The following is an 18,598-nucleotide window of genomic DNA, read 5'->3' on the forward strand; positions in this document are numbered from 1 at the left end:
GAATGACCGACAAATCCAATATGTACATAATCTTAAATAAAACTAACTAGAACCTGAAAATAAATAGCATTCTCTACGATAAAACAAAATTTAAACCAATCACAAAAAATCCTTCAGAACAACTAAAAAAAAAAAGAAAAGAACCATATTATAACAGCAAACAACGCCGAAATCGGAAGAATCAAACTTAATAAAATAATAGGAGACTACAAACCCGGCTACATATACAAGAACATTAAAACTCACAAAACAGGACACCCTCTAAAACCCATAATCTCTCAAATCCCCACTCAGTATATGATATTACTAAAACAATCAATAACATTATCTAATCTTACATACCTAGTACATACTGCATAAAATCTACCACCGACTTCATCGACCTTTTAAAAGTAAACTCCCCAACAAATGCATAACCGCATCCCTCGACGCCGAACATCTATTTACTAACGTCCCTATAAATGCCACAATTAAAATACTCATTAATCAGGTATACAACCACAATGCAATACCTCCTCCAGCTATTAAACCCCAAACCCTTGAAAAGTTACTATTAAAGTACACCACACAAGTTCCCTTCACTGGCCCTAATGGGAAAACATACATCCAAATAGATGGCGTCTCAATGAGATCACCTCAACATTTGCAGAATGCTATATGACCCACCTCGAAAATACAATCTTCTCCAATCAAATAAATAAACCTACTATCTATGTCCGATATGTCGACGACATATTTATTGCAGTCGAATCAACTCAAACTAAACCTAGAAAAACGCTCCGTCCTCAAATTCACCTATGAACCAAACAAAAATAACAAAATACCATTTCTCGACATATTAGTAGAATCAAGCAACCTCACTAAATACACAATTTCAGCATACAAAAAACTACCACCAATAAAGCAATACTCCTAAATTACCATAGTGAATGCCCAGAAAAATATAAAACTGCCCTTATAAAAAATTTGATTCGTACAATATAGCATCAATCCGACAAATATTTTACAAAGAACTAACAAACATCAAACAAACCCTAATAAACAATAACTTTCCTGATAAAATCGTTGATAAGTACATAAAACTCTACTTAAACTCACTTCACAATAAAAACATAAACCCTAACTCAAACAAAAACGACACCATCAAAGTATACTAACAAAACTAATTAAAAGATACACCAGACCCACCGACCAAAACAAAAAGATAAAACTAATAATATATTATACTAAATTTAAAACCTCCAATTTAATAATTAAAAATTAAAATAACATTACTAACACCACACTTAACCAAACTTATGTAGTGTATAAATCTATTTACCCCTTCAAAAAATGTCTCCGAACCCACTTTAAAAACTCATACAACACCTACATAGTCCACACAACAACAACACCCTCCCGACGACTAACCTATCATTTAGCCGACAATGGTGCCATAAAACAACGCCTAACAGTACATGATAAAAACCTACAGTCGTCCGACATTAGAAATATCTTAACTAGCAATACTAAAATTCGATACCTTAATAACTGTACACGACGACTAAAATTATTAGAAGCCATAGTTATCAAAAAATTACAGCCCCTTTTTAACCGGATCTCATTTAACACCGTGACAAATATTTTTAATAACTAACAAGAAACTAAATAAACTATAAAATAGGAAAATTGAAATTAAAAAGTAAAATAAAAATAATTCGCTTCCAACCGTCCTGCAACCACCTTTATAACCAATTAAAAAACAAAATATATAATTACACTAAGCCTCAAAGGAACAAAAAAGAAAACAATAACAACAATCGCCTCTGATGATAATCGGATGCATCGATAGAAAGCGCTTGAGAAAAATATGGCCGAACAATAACCTTTGTCCGCCATTTTATATTAATGACAGCTGAAATTAAAAAGATCGCTCGGCGAAAGGAAATGATATTCAGAAAAAACGGTGAAAGAATAACTCTGTCGTGTTTAATCAGACGTGCTTGAATAATGACTTGCTGCAGATCTATCTATCTATCTATCTCTCTCTCTCTCTCTCTCTCTCTCTCTCTATATATATATATATATATATATATATATATATATATATATATATATATATATATATATATATATACGGAGAGAGAGACAGGGAAGGGAGAGAGGTAATATATATAATAGATGCATTAATAAATCTATGTCCAGAATTATATAATAGATGCATCAATAAATCTACGTCCAGAATTCCTATTAATGTTCTTAAACCATTCAATAACGTCCAAAGTTTGTCCTATTCTTAATTTTCGTAATTATTCTATCCAAGATCTTCTTGCTTATGCTGGCTACATCTGATATACTAAGTTCAATTAGTTTTATTTGGGGGTTACTATCAAAGTCTTCTTTATGAGCCTTTAAGGTAAACCTAGGTATGAATATTTCTGTATTGTGGAGTATATTTATCTTTTCAAAATTTTCTTTGCCGTCCTTATTTATATCATTTAAGACGTTTTCTCATGAGAGTTTAGAATTCTGTTATTTTTTAGGGTGAAAGCCTTACACACAACAATAAGTTACTTTTTATTTATGTTTTTGCAGACTTTACATATCTCCATTTCCTTTTATCTTTTTTATTCTCCAAATCCCTTTTCATTAGAAAAAAACCTTAAAAGTTTCTGAGGAAACATACATTTGGCTTCGAGTTATTCAATGATTTTCCACTGTTCAATGAAATATGTGTAAGACGTACTACAAAAATATAAAATGAAAAAAAATTATGAGCGTGAATTAAATACGTATTTTGCTTTTCAAATGATAACTAGTGATATACATGCTTTGAAAGTTAATATCCAATTTTATTGCGTTTAATATCTGTTAGAATTAGAAATATTATAGAATGTATACCTCGATAGCATAAACTTTCTATTAATCAGATGAATATATATGTATGTGTATACGTATATGTATATATATATATATATATATATATATATATATATATATATATATATGTATACGTGTGCGTGTATAGCGTGTCAGGAAGCGATGAAAAGAAATCAAATAAAGTGTTCGATCGGGAATATGAGAGCTGAAAATACAAATATTTATCATATAAATTATATATATACATATTCCAAAGACGAACCAGCGGTTTCATTGTATGGAACCAGTCATGTGTGGCTGACACGAAATAATATGATATGAAATTATATATATATATATATATATATATATATATATATATATACTTGTTTATTGTTATATAAACATGCTCACATCCCGCTGCTACAAATAGCCACTTGTTTCAATCAAACAACAGATATCATCAGGCAGCGACTTGACTATTCAAAAGTTCAATGAATAACAGTTTATTCATTGAACTAAGTCGCTGCCTGATGATATCTGTTGTTTGATTGAAACAAGTGGCTATTTGTAGCAGCGGGATGTGAGCATGTTTATATAACAATAAACAAGTATTATCAGCTCTTTTTATTGAGCACTATCTAACAACCTCGTTGAATTCATTAGTCCATTACTTTTGAATATAAAAAAACCCGAGTATATATATATATATATATATATATATATATATATATATATATATATATATATATATATATATATATATATATATATATATATATATATATATAAAGTAATTTTAGAACGTTAGAACAATGCAGGAGTGTACAGTCGTAATGTGAAGATAAATAAATATATGAATGATAAATAATAAACAGATAATTCAATTTATATATATATAATATATATATATTATTTTTAAAATATAATTATCCACTGACACGTCTACGACACATCAGAGTGGCTGAATATATATAAATATATTTTAAATATATATTTATTCATCTATCCACTTGAATTTTAACTGTGGGTGGTATTTAATTCCAAAGGTCCTTACGAGTAATAACTCATCGTCAGTGGAGAAATGAATCCTCTCTCTAGGATGTTTATTGCAAAATGGCTGTTGTTCTTTTTTTAATTAAATCTAAACGAGCATGGAAAATAATTCACTTGTGTATTTTGAATTCAAACGGTCAATGTTCAAGGGATGTAATCTATTTTTACTTGTCTACTGGCTTTCATTTCAGGGGAAGTAATCCATGTTCTATTATGTGCTTATTAAAATGCCATTATTAAACTCATTATTTTCTTTGTAAGATTTTTATTCAAAATTCTGTTTGATACGGTTATAACTAGTCGCTGTTGTTTAAAGATTTTGCAAGATATTAGACGCTTTGAAGCTTCAATAATTAAATAAGCGGTTAGTGGAGGTGACTTTTTTTTTTTACTTATATGTAGATATATGATTGAATTCAAAATACACAAGTGAATTATTTATTCCCATGCTCGTTTAACGACATTATTAATCTTTGAGCGTTTAGATTTAATTTCAATTAAAAAAAAAATCAGCCATTTTGCAATAAACATCCTAGAGAGAGAGAATTCATTTCTCTACTGACGATGAGTTATTACTCGAAAGGACCTTTGGAATTAAATACTACCCACAGTTAAAATTCAGGTGGATAGATGAATAAATATATATTTAAAATATATATTTGAAAAAAATATATATATAATAAATAAAAAATTGAATTATCTGTTAATTATTTATTCTTCATATATTTATTTATTTATCTTCACACAACTGTACACTCCTTAATTGTTCTAGCCTTCTAAAAATACGTTTTATTCTCTAACAATGCTTCAAGCAGACTACGCCATATATATATAATATATATATATATATATATATATATATATATATATATATATATATATATATGATATTGAAATTATTTTCGCTTTGTTTCGCTTTTCCAAAGATGCTGATGAGTTGTATTGATTTCATATCAGCCACATATGGCTGGTTCAATACAATGAAACCGCTGGTTCGTCTTTGGAATATGTATATACAGTTTTTATTTTAAAATAAATATGTGTATACACACACACAACTAATATATATATAGGAAATTTATTATTGTGAGTCCAGAATGAGTTTACATATTGTTTCAGCTAGAGGAAGATCCTCAAAGAGAGGAAATATCCAACTAGCATCGTCAGAATTCATTTAAATTCATCTGGTAAATATATATATATATATATATATATATATATATATATATATATATATATATGAAATAATTGGGTTTAAATTCTGTAAATTAAATTTTACGATTGACTTTTCGAGGAGTACATTTTTTTAATTCTTTATTCCATTGAATTTCAAGAATGACTTATATCCCCTGAATAAACATATTTTGTTGATCAGCACATAAATTAAATGCTAAAATTTTTAGATAAACTATGCATGAAAATCTGACAAAATTTCAACAGGAAAGATTGAAAGAATATTCATCAGAAAAATATATATGTACGTGTTATATATAAACATACATGTACACAAATATACATATATACGTGTTTGTGTACATGTATGTTTATATATATATATGTATATATATGCATAAATATGTATACGTATATGTACATGTATGTTTATATATATATATGCATATATACGTATATGTTCGTTTAACTTTATATATATGCATAAATATACGTATATGTACGTGTATGTTTATATACATATATATGTGTATGTTTATATATATATGCATAAATATGTGTACGTACGTGTATGTTTATATATATATGCATAAGTACATGTAAATATACGTATATGTATATATATATATATATATATATATGCGTATATGCACGTGTATGTTATATATATATATATATATATATATATATATATATATACTCGGGGTTTTTTATATTCAAAAGTAATGGACTAATGAATTCAACGAGGTTGTTAGATAGTGCTCAATAAAAAGAGCTAAAAATACTTGTTTATTGTTATATAAACATGCTCACATCCCGCTGCTACAAATAGCCACTTGTTTCAATCAAACAACAGATATCATCAGGCAGCGACTTGACTATTCAAAAGTTCAATGAATAATCTGATTAATAATGATTATTCATTGAACTTTTGAATAGTCAAGTCGCTGCCTGATGATATCTGTTGTTTGATTGAGACAAGTGGCTATTTGTAGCAGCGGGATGTGAGCATGTTTATATAAGAATAAACAAGTATTATATATATATATATATATATATATATATATATATATATAAGTATAGTTAAATAATAATTAATCATTTATACTTAGAGACACTAGTGTTTTAAATTTACGCAATCATCTGTTTAGAGTAACAATTCCTGCCAGTTCTGAAATCCAAACCGACGAGATTTTTTGTTCTGTTTGCTGAACCTCTATGTCATGGCCACGAAACAATTGCCATGGAAAAGAAGGAAATTAAGAACTATTAAACGTCGAATTCGGGCGAATACAATTACAATCTAGAGTGTTCGCACAAGCGGAAGTCGTGAACATTGCATAGACGTTAGTTGATACCCTTAGTCATAATTTCGTAGATAGTGCTCATCTTTAAATATTCCTAAAGCTGCGTGATAATCATAATTAAGAATTATTAATTCATATCTACAGACACTAGTGTTACATGCTTACGCAATCATCAGCGTAGGGTAACAATTCCTGCCGGTCATGAGATACGTGGAGTTACTTTCTATCACTTTACATGTTCAATTTCGTAGACATCTTTCTGTTTCGACGGGGGTTTTATTTGTTTTGTTTTTTTTAATTTTTGCCAATAATTAGTATTTCTTGTTTTTATATGCTCTTGCTTGGTGTTATTCGAGTCCTTATAAATTGTAAACAGACACCCACAAGGAGGAGATATATATATATATATATATATATATATATATATATATATATATATATATATATATATATATATATAACTACTTCATTTACTTACATAAACCTAATATACGAAAGTATAGATTTATGCGTAAACTTTATTTACTTCAAAAGTGATCAATACGTAGGTAGAGCTAGTTAGTAATTTATAAAATATATATGGCGATTAAGCTACACTAAATATTCTGCGTTTCATCCACTATAAGATTCGTCAGGCTTATGCGCAAATTCTGTGGTTGCTTCTTGTTTTTTATATATGTTGAGGATTTCTAGTTAGCCAATCAGCTTTCTAGTATCCACCGCGCACCTTCCTATCAGCCAATGGGCATGCATTTTATCGAACAAAGGATCTGTTTTAGAACTAGGTTAGTGGTTTAAGGTAGACGTTTTCTTTCCTTTATATATATATATATATATATATATATATATATATATATATATATACCTATGTGTACACACATGCACATATATATATATATATATATATATATATATATATATATATATATATATACATATATGCGTGATCGTTTATGTATATTCATGTTTATTTAATTTATTTATTTGTTTGTTTTCTATTGTTATTGTTAGTTTTAAAACTATTTTGTATCGCTATCCTAGAGTAAGTTTTATTTTGTGAACACAGTTGTTTGCTATTTCTCGTCTACAGTTTAATAGATTTTGAGGTTCTTTAAATACAGGATAGCAAATTTTTCATGGAGGCATAATTTACATGGGTCGTCTAAATGTCTGCACGTGGTAGCTTGTCTCATTATTTTCCATTCGACTACCGGGAATGTCCGCTTTCTTTGAGTTCCCAGTATTTATTCGCTAGTGTTGTTTTTATACGGTGTTTTTTTATTTTTGAATGTGCTTTTGTGGTCATAGTATCGGGTTTTGAAATCTAAGGAAGTCATGCCTATGTAATATTTCTTGTTATTCGGGTTTTCTTTCGCAAATATTGTTGCTTGATAAACTACGCTTTTTGTTAGGCCTTTATTTTGGACTGGGCAAAGTGTGCGGTGTCTACAATTGCATTTAGCTTAATCGCCATATATATTTTATAAATTACTATATATATATATATATATATATATATATATATATATATATATAATTCAAAACTGACTTCGTAGCCTAGTGGTGGAATCCCTTTTCTGTTCCCTGCAACCTCTTTCTCACAGAAGAGACGTTGGGTGAGCCTGTCTCTTTTTGATCGTTATTTTCATGCCAAGTGTTCCTCTGAGCTCCAATCTGTTTTATCGTTATTTCCATGGCAAGTGCATGTCTGAGATCCAATCTCTCACCCCAAACTTTTACGAAAATCACTCGTCTAGCTGAAACACCATCAATAATTTCCCCCACTCTTTATCTGTGCCTAAACCTAAACGTAGATTCCATGAACAAAATTTCTTTCTTAGAACTGCACACCTGTCTAACTCTATTCATTTTGCCTGCTTTCCAGCTGTCTATAATATGGTCGTCTTCAAGTCCAACGTAAACAAATTCCTGATGAGCCGGTCCCCTTAAGTAATCCAATTTACCAAATTTCCACTACTAACAATTATTACATTGTCCCATTGACCACTGTGCGCTTATTAACCCTTATCTTCGAGTGGCCTCCGGGCCTTGATAAGTGGTGACTCCTTTGTACAAAAAATATATATAGGCATAGTTTCTTTATATTTGTCAAGTGGTGCCATTTATATGTAGCGTTAGTTATGTTTATATGTATGCTTGCACGCGTGTCATAGTCTTTGTGTTATTGCTTATTGATTTCATACATTTATTTTCATTTTATCTGATGTATATTTTCTATTTTCAGGGATTGACGGGTCCACCTGGTCCACCTGGTCAGCTTACCGATAAAGGAGGGATGGTATGGGATCACGTGCAGATGTACCAAGTACTACTCCATTTGATTATTTAGGGCACGCCAAAAATACCCTTTATCCCCTTCCAAAATCCCAATGTCTTCCTGAACCCCTGCTCAAATCCCATTCCTTCATTAACCCTAAATTCTGTGACACCTCTCCTATTCACCATCGCATGAAGTATCGTTTCCTATTTGCATTTTCTTACGTGTTTTCCTTCGTTTCGTTATTTTTATCTTGTTCCGAGTTTTACATTTACCCTTTTCAACTCACATTTTTTTTTTATTCATTTTAATATTTTTCCTTTATTTACTCGTAAAACGTTTTTGTTCATTTTTTATGTGAATTTAATTCCTTTTTTGTTTGTTTATAATGTTTTTTTTTTCAATTTTTGCTTTCAAATTTATATTTAATAGCCATATGATTACGATATACTTTGTGCATGATTTTGTTTTCTAAAGAAACAAGAAGATATCCCATTGTTTAAATTTATTTCAAATCTCGTCTGTATAGGAAAGGGAGAAAAGAAAGAAAAAAACAATACATATTTACGTATGTTTTGTAAGAAGACTCGAATATTGGTGCCATTATATATCGGTATTTAATTGCCTCCTCACGAAAGCAGTATGTGATACGAGGTCGTTTTTAATTTGAGAGGAAAACCAACTCTCCCCCCAAAATGTATTTTGGAAGTAGACAAAAATAAAAATTGCCTTAGTATAGAAGAGTTTCCTTTCCATTTACTCAGGACAAAATAACTTACGTGTAGCGTCAGAACAGATACTACACTGTGATCTTGGCCTCGCTGCATCAAGTTTTGTTTATATACAAGCGAGTCACCTATTATCAAGATCTAAATGTCACTCGAGGATAAAGGTTTATGAATTAGTGAGTTAGACGAGGAACAACACTTTGAGAAAACTCGCAAACGATGGATGAAATCGGTTGGTTGGTTGGTTGTTTTTGTTTTACGGCATATCAACCTTTTTCAGGTTATTTAATGCCGAATCTAGTTATTTTGAGGAACGATTTTTAATGGAGTATATTTGTTTTTTTAAGTCGGATTCTATTTAACCCTCTAGGTACTATCACTCCGGGTCAGAGTGGACCTGGGAGCAATAGCAATTAAAGGGTGGCTCCACACTCCCCAAAGCCCACAAGCTGGAGCCTCGCCATCGGATATAGTTTAAGGTCATATCCAGGACCGAAACCGGTTGGATCTTATTAGCGAAAAGGACAGTTTGAGAAGAATTTCTTAGAATTGGATCTGAAAACGAACACGTTGTAGTGGACCAGGAAGCAGTTTCATGGTATTGTGTTGTACTGTCCGGGGGTTCTAAAAAAGAAATTTTGTTAATGAATGTTCTGTTTACTTATATTGTGCTGATGATGTTGGTCCATCGCTTGCAAATATGATGGTGAACATGCAATTGTCCTTTGAGTTCAAAGATGGCTAGATAGTTCGATTCATATCTTCTACGTGTGGGACATTTGTGGCATGCTTCTGTGGCAGAGGCGCTGACTGCTCTTTCTTTTCTATGAGTACGTTTCCTCTCGCGTTCTTCAACGCGTGCAAATCCATTGTTTTAAGTGCATACTAGAAGAACGAGAAATTCTTTCCAATAGTTGAAGCTATACGAGGTTGTGGTGCGCATGTTTTACATAAGGCGACCACAGATAGGAGCTCAGTCGAGCACTACGATGAATATAACGACAGAGTAGACAAAGGTAAGCAGCGTTTCCTCTAGAAGAATGTGGTTGTAGGGAAGAGAAGAAATCACTTCCCACTAGATTTCGGTTTTGTACTCTGTCAAGGCAGAAAATAGACATAGCGTTAAGAGGCGGGAGTACCATCTTCTCCGAATTGGCACCCTGGAAGGTTATAAAAATAGCTTAGAGCAGACATATCGGAATTTCCCGGTACGAGCGACCGGCAAACTTTTTATCCAAAGGAAGAGGGTAATATCCGGGAGAGTGCACATTCAAAGATCAAGTCGGACAATACCTAATCTTGATTAAGAAGTGTATGATGATTCATGACAAACACTAGGCTGCCAGAATAGTACCAAAACAAACCTCGGATCGTAAGAGTCACGACAAAACCTACATCGAATGGGAAAAAAAATTACCGAAAAAAAAAAGAATGTATATCTACAGCTCCTATTTAAGAATATATTAATATCATAATCTGCTTTTTGTTTCTGATTTTATTCTGCTGTCAGCTTAAGTTTATGCAGAGGCACATGGAATATTGCTGCCGGGTTGCAAGCATGAATTTGATCATAGCCATCTGGCTTGTCTTACTACGAGTGTAGTCATGATGTTTGAAGGCCAGAAACTCTCGATATTCTACTGTATCTCTGACAGTAAAATCGGGTCCGATCTTAGAGCGGATTTCCCATTAAATTTATTTATTTTCCTTATTCTTACAAAATAAGTTAGGAAGACAAGTGCGTTTTATATCGACTTGATACTTCGAGATTAAGAATATTATTATTATTATTATTATTATTTGTATTGATTAATAATTATCACACAGGTCATTATTAAAGGTTGCTCACTGACAATAACCGGTGGTGTTCCCAGGAGTCTGCGTGATCGCAAGTTTCCTCAGATTTCCAGCACTCTTCATCTTTTTCGATAACCTTTGCACATGAATTTACATCATCGCAACAGCCGCTTGCCATTGAATTCCCTAGCAAGGATCATTGATTTTCACTGGAATCTATGTAGCAATAAGCTTCCCAAGGTTCCAGTCTTCTTCGTACTCATCTTCATACGAGGTCTTATTAGTGCTTTCTCCCTTCGGTCTTTTCATCCTCCTAAAAGCCTTTGTTGTTGTTGTTATTATTATTATTACTACCACTACTACTACTGCAACAACAGCAGCAGCAATAGCCTCGTAACACGAGATTAAGCTTACTTGCCCGCGCCGTGGGTATTGTTCTATGCGTCTACATACATCGCTAGTGCCTGTTTATTCACGAGGGATGCGTCTATCTGAAGTCCGATCAATATTAATTACCAAATTAATGTGAAGACGTTTGTCCCCCAAATGTTTCATTATCCCAAGTACATTATTCAAGCAGAGATCGAAATTTCTAGCAATTTCAAAGCGGCTACATTATATCACGTGCGTTCGTCTCGCTTCTAACAGAATACCGTCAAGAACTTATCCTGCTAATTCATAATTTCGTTTTTCTTTTTCCTCCTCCGTCATTTTTTTAAACTTCTGAACTGATGGTAATCCATTTCTTGTGTTCGTTCTAAACAAGACCACTTTAATATAAAACAATTACTTTCTGTACTATGATTTCGACTTTTGTATTAACCTCTTTTATTTCCCATGCCATCTTGATTTCATGCATTTTAAGATCTCTGTGTTTTATTTTTATTTTATGGTGAACAGTAAGTACTAATAAAGAATGAGTATCCAAAAGATTTCAATACTGACCCAGTCAGTCCTGAGTATCGACGGAGAATCCCCAGTAAGCTGAGTAAATGGCTGCAACAGTTTATGATTTACAAATCGAGAATGAATGTAAAATGGCAAGCGATACTAAGAATGAAAAAGGTTAGGGTTAAGGTAAAATTTTAAACAATTTAACCTTTTAAGAAAATATCATTAAATAACTCAAGTGTCATTTATGTTGCACTTCGGATGACCAAGTTCTCGGTTAAATTCGACACTGTTGTCAAAACTTCCGATTTCCAAACGCAACCATCTTTCCTGCTGACTTCCACGCGTCTACATAAGTAACGCGCCTTCTCTCAACTCATGCTTGCTTCACGTCCGCTTTTATAGACCAGTTTCATTTAGATAAACATTCACAGTTACGTGATTATTTACCATAAACTATTCACAGTTACGTGATTATTTACCATAAAAAAACGTGATTATTTACCATAAAAACTGTCTCGCCATTTTAGTTTTTCCTTTCTTTCTCTTTCATTTCGTTCCACGACTGACCTTTTGTATCATGCACACGTGCCAGTCAAGTAAGTCACGCGTTTCCCTACAGTAAACTGCTTCGGCCATTCCCGGGAGTCATTCAGAAGTCTCCGTCGACATGCGCAACTGACTAGTAAAGTAATGAAATTCCCTGGATACTCATTCCATAGAAGCACTAACAAAATTATTTTTTGAAGTTTTAGATGTGAATGTAAAGTGTTTTTTGTTATTTATGCTTTCGTTTTTAATTTGAATTCTATATTTCATTTTTATTGCTCAACTTATTAAGAATTATTTTCTGCATATTTTGTCCAAAAAGAAAACAGAACTTAATTCGCTTTCATTTACTTTTTAAATCATTATCTCATTTTGAGTTTATTATAATATCCAGTGGCATATACTTGTGAAGCCATATTGTGTGTGTGTGTGTGTGTGTGTGTGTGTGTGTGTGTGTGTGTGTGTGTGTGTGTATATGATTTCTGCCTATATAATAAAGAGGATTGAGGTTTAGGTAATTTTATTATATGGATGCGTATGTGTGGCTGGCTATAGAAGTGTAAATAAAACAAAAACGAAAAATGTTTGTGTACATAAATGAGTATTCACTTGTATGATTTATTGTTCTTAAAAAGTTTATCGTAATTATTTTTTTTTAGTTTATGCTTACATTTTGATTGTGTTTGAAAGATAAGACTAAAGTTAATATGTGAAATGAAAAAATGTTAAAAAAATTAGAGATGCATGTTGCCACAGCCATTAAAAACCCCCGAATTAATCAACCCTTACAAACATACTTATCTAAGCAATCTAGTTTATATAGTTTTAGAATGTACTAGTTGCTTACAAGGCTTTGCTCGGGTCCTATGACTGTTCATAACTTTATGTGCATATGTATATATGTATTAAAAAGTTTGACTCATGTCCAGGTAACCTACATCTAAAATTTCAATTGTTTAGACTCAAAATTGGCGAAGGAGTTTGATAGAGTTTTCAAAAGTCAAATCGTTGTACTTTGACCCCTTGACAGCCAAATTTCTAGCCAAAAACCGGTTAAAAGATTTTCTCAAATCTCAATACCTCTTGTCGGATCTCGAGTCTGATTGACAGTAGTTAGGTAGCGAAATGGACACACACACACACACACACACACACGCACAGACAATTTCACTTTTATGCATATATAGGTATCGTTATGCGCATCTATCTCTTACATCTTCTAGGTGCTTATGACACGTTCTAGTCCATGGACCTCACATGCTAACGCAGACCCCTCAATATTATTGTACCCTTTCTAGAAATAAATATACTAACCTTTACCTTAGCCTGAAGGCTAAGCAAGTGTATTCCAGATAGCTTTTAGTTCGAGACCACGGTGACATCAGATATACATTTTTCAAAATGGAGCCACGTCCTGCTAGCAACCAATGAGAAATTGGATTTACTCCATAAAATATTGGATTTTTCAGAATTCTCGCGCAAAATTTTTTGTGTCCACACGAGAAAGATCTTTGCCTTTTGACTGCAAACTTTTAAAGTTCAAGGCATATACAGATTAGCTGCCCACTAAAAACTCTTATCCATCTCCAGGACTTATACAGATTAGCTACCCACAGGAAACTCTTCTGAAATTAAACAGGGCTTTTAGTTCAAAACTGTACCAATTGGTTGAACCCATATTTAAAAAGAAAATGGAAGGTGATAACGTACGTACGAACATGTAATTATCTAAGCGTAATATTATATATAAAAAAATACGCCTAAATAATCAAATAAAATATGAACAAAATACGCCTAGATTATCGTGGAAACTACACCCGTCGATGCCAGGGGAGGGTGGAGTTATCTCTTCTTCTTACGAAATTCTCTCCTATAATTTCTGGTGATGGGTTGCACCAGATGGATAATGCGTAACGAAATGTAAATACGCGCAACTTAAAGAAAATAATCCACTAGAGCGATTTTCGATGAAACGATATCGAATATTCAAATTATCACTGATGTTCATTAAAGTGTTAATTCTCCCTTGAAGGTTTCGGGTAGATATAGATCCTTGGAAACGTTCGTTAGCGCACGTTCACGTGTGGATTTTTCTCCACTAAACGCACCGTAATATATAAATAAACGCGTCGGAGTCTCCACTAACACCTGCTGCATAAAATGTTCGCTTTTACTCTTTGTGTTTAGTTTAGAAAACGTGCTCTGTGTAATTCTGTAGGTTTTTTTGCACACACACACATATACTAGTTAAAATAAAGAATGCTACACAAACAACCCAATCTCATTATAAATTTATTTCAACCCAAGAACGGGTATTTTCAAATGAGGTGGCATATACAGTTTTGCATTTGATTAAATGCAAAATGGAGAAATTTAGAACCAATGTTCGTGTTTATTAGAAAAGCGAAATAAATACGGACATTGGTTTTGACTTTATCAATTGTAAATCAAATGCAGTTCTGTATATCCCAGTAAGTTTGAAAATGCTCATTTTTGGGTAGAAATATATTTATAATAAGATTAGGCTAAGTTTGTATTGTATATTTTCTTTTAACCAGTATACATCCTTCGCTCCATATTGAGCCGAGATTAAGGATTTTCTACAGAAACTGCCATCCTGTTGGCTCAACACTAATATGTGTGTGTGTGTGTGTGATGTCGATTTTTTTTTTACGATAATACCATTATTAGGATCTCCAAAAAATTGGGCATCTAGGAAAATATTTTCCTTAGAAAATCGCCCATATTTTTTGGACGTAAACAAATATTATTTATTCATTATTTTATTTATAGAACAGTAATCTACGAACACGTTTCGCAGTTCTACTGCTCATCAGCGTAGCTTGACTGTTCTAGGATTCGAACCTCAGACCATATGTATTATGGTCGAGTGCGTTAACCATTATGCCCTGAAGTCCTTTCTGTGTCCTTACGTGTTATTTTTATCGCTTTTATACTTATGTCGATTTTTTTGTTTATTTTTAAAAAAATATTTTGTAGGACGTTTTTATATCGTTTTTATTCTTTTATTATCTTCTGTGTGTATTAATTTTTGAATTTATTTCTACTTACTTTTATGGTTTTTATATGAACGTTTGAGTGGTCGTGAAGTGAAGCAGTAATTTATTCTGTGACGGTAGTTTATAAGTTCTTTTATAATTGGAACTTTGTATGAATTATTATATCCCTAAAGGGGTTTCTTTAAATAATACAAAAAAAAACTGACAGTCACCATCTGTTACTAACACGGTTTTCAAGCAAATATCCTCTTACTACTACTCTTCTCTCCTTCCCTCTTTACATTTTTGTCCCAATTCTTTCCTTTTTTTCTTTCCCTCTTTGTCCTTTATTTTCTTCCTTCTTTACCACCGCCCTAATCTTCTCGTCCATCTATTTTACTCCCTATTTCCCTGTTTATTTCTCCGACTTTCCCTTTCCATCCCCCCTTCCCTCTTTACCCCCCCTCTCTCTCTCTCTTGTTCTTTATCTCTCTTTTCATCTGTATCCTCACTTTTTATTCCCCCTTTTGCTATTTTTCTCTCTGTGTCTCTCTTTCTCTTTATGTCCTTCCTTCTTCTATCTGCTCTCTATCTCTCTCTTTTCCCTCCTCTTCTCTCTCTGTTCCTCTCCATTCCCTGTCTCTCCTCTTTCTGTTCCCATTCCCTTTTCATCCTTTCTTCTCTCTGCCTCTTTCTTTCTCTGTCTTCCTCTTCCTCCCTGTCGACCTCTCTCTCTCTCTCTCTCTCTCTCTCTCTCTATATATATATATATATATATATATATATATATATATAGTTCACTCTCTGTACTATCGCTTTCTCTCTCTACTTCATTCTATCTTTCTCTCTTTTCATTTTTTATCTGCCCCGATTTCTATCCCTCTCTCCCCTCTTTTTTCTCTCTTCTCTTTTTTTTCTCTCTCTCTTTTTCTCTCTTGCCCGCTTTGTCTCGCTTTCTATGTATCTCTCTTTCTCTCTCTCTCCCCACTCTCCCTTTTTCTCTCACAATGCCTACTCTCTTTGTCCGTTTTTCTTTGTGTCCTTCTTTCTCGCCCTCTCTCTGTGTCTTTCCCGCCCTCTTTCTCCCTTCCTCTCGCTTTCTCCATCTCTATCTTTCTCAGTTCTCTCGCTCATTTTTCCTTTTTCTTTTTCCATTCCCCTCTTTCTCTTTCTGCTTTCTTTCCCCCTTCCCTCTCTCCACCTCCCACTCACAATGTCACAAGACAATGCCATAGATTCAGTTCAAATGAATGGGCTAATTGTTCAGATCATTTAGTATTGTTTAAAGCTAGCCATTTTCAGTAAATATAATGGTTTAAACCATTGAATCCTTTCGTACAATGGCAATCCTTACATACATTAAAGATCGCTGATGTAATATACACGAAATCTCGTTTCCGTTATGTTTATATAGAAATTGTCAAAATTTAAACGATTGCCTCGCTTGTAAACATGGCTGCGAAATATTTAATCAAATATTTTTACCCCAGCAAAAAAAAAAAAAATAATAATAATTTGAAACTTACAACTGAATTTTACCAAGTACTCTGCGTCATTGATTCCTGCTCAATGGGTAGAGTACTTGGTAAAATTCAATTCTAAATTTTACACTCCTGGGGGTTGAAGATTCAATCTTCAGTGCGGACGACCCTAAAAATAGAGTTGCGAATTACTTAGGGCATCTACCCAGCCATGGTTTACGAAATGAAAGCAAGTTACCCACGTGGATTAAATAAAGACTTTCGTTCGAAATTCCGTGCAGATTCCCGAGTTCAACATGAAGTTATATGGAAATATTCCTGAGTTTGACAGAAAGATTCCTGAGTTTGAAAGAGAGAGATTCCAAAGTTTGGCAGAGAGGTTCCAGAGTTTGACAGAGAGATTGCAGGGTTTTGACAGAGAGATTGCAGGGTTTTGACAGAGAGATTGCAGGGTTTTGACAGAAAGATTTCTATGTTTGACAGAAAGATTTCTATGTTTGACAGGAAGATTCCAGGGTTTGACAGGAAGATTCCAGAGTTTGACAAGATAGACTTGAAGAAGGTTGGAGGTTACATCGACCGTTGAGACTATTGTTCCCATCTTCAATGTTCTTTGTTATATTGTGATTTTTTTCGTTAATAATTAAACAAATTGTCAAAAACAAATAATTGACAAAAAAATAGCAACAACAGAATGGAATTTGTTTTTAGTTAGAACCAATTGAAATTTCTGATTTCAAGTTTGGTGGCCAAGATGCAGTGAGAAACTTAACTCTAAACAAAAATAATGTCAAGAATGAAAGAAAATGTAAAAGAAACAATGAAATACAGAGAGAATTAAATAGAAAATGAAAGGAGAAATAAAAAGAAAAAAAGAAAGGTGAAAAATGTTAAAAATACACACAACAAAAGAAAGATTATGAAGAAAAATTTAAAGAAGAAAAATCTATAAATTAAAAGAAGTAAATGCGGTAGGAAGAACGTGAAAAAAGAAATTCTGAAAAAAAAATAAACAAAAAGAAAGGGGATTGAGAAAAAATACGTAAGGAAGAAGCTAAAATATACACGATAGAAAAAAATAAATGAACGAAAGGAAACTCTTTGGCGTCTGTTGAAAAAAAAAATGTCGCCGTCAGGAAGTTTTGACACAAGGTCTGCTCTGCAGCAGGCGCCCTTGCCAAGCACGCAACGTCATCTTTTTTTATTTTTTTATTGAGAATGTTAGTCTTGTGCCAAAGCAAACCATCCCCACTCACCCCTTCCTGCGTCATATCCTCATTGCTTCTTTCCGGTCCCAGCCCCACCCTTACAGCCTACAACGCCTCTAACAACAAGTGCGCTCATCTAAATTAGCAACTACAAGAACAACGGCGAGATTTGAACACACATGGCCTGAACCACCTTTGCTCTTTCTTCTTCTCCTTCAAACTTTTCACTTTAACGGGTCGGTTCTCAAGGCAAAAAAAAAAAAAAAAAAAAAAAAACGTTAAATCTGAAAAGA

The 18,598-nt window shown here is 32.8% G+C and overlaps 1 protein-coding gene across 5 annotated transcripts in view; it reads left to right on the forward strand.

Moving 5' to 3' along the window:
• LOC145296782 (uncharacterized) overlaps positions 1–18,598 on the forward strand; it is an 823,821-nt gene that overhangs the window by 431,347 nt on the left and 373,876 nt on the right. For 3 of the 5 annotated variants that reach the window (XM_080142846.1, XM_080142844.1, XM_080142843.1), the window contains one exon: positions 8,620–8,700. In XM_080142846.1, coding sequence (XP_079998972.1) covers positions 8,620–8,700 — 81 coding nt within the window. The remainder of the gene's footprint in view (positions 1–8,619; positions 8,701–18,598) is intronic. The other 2 variants (XM_080142847.1, XM_080142845.1) reach the window with 1 other exon arrangement.

This window comes from Euprymna scolopes, chromosome 17 (assembly GCF_053919585.1).
Source record: "Euprymna scolopes isolate OS-2025 chromosome 17, ASM5391958v1, whole genome shotgun sequence".
NCBI lineage: Eukaryota > Metazoa > Mollusca > Cephalopoda > Sepiida > Sepiolidae > Euprymna > Euprymna scolopes.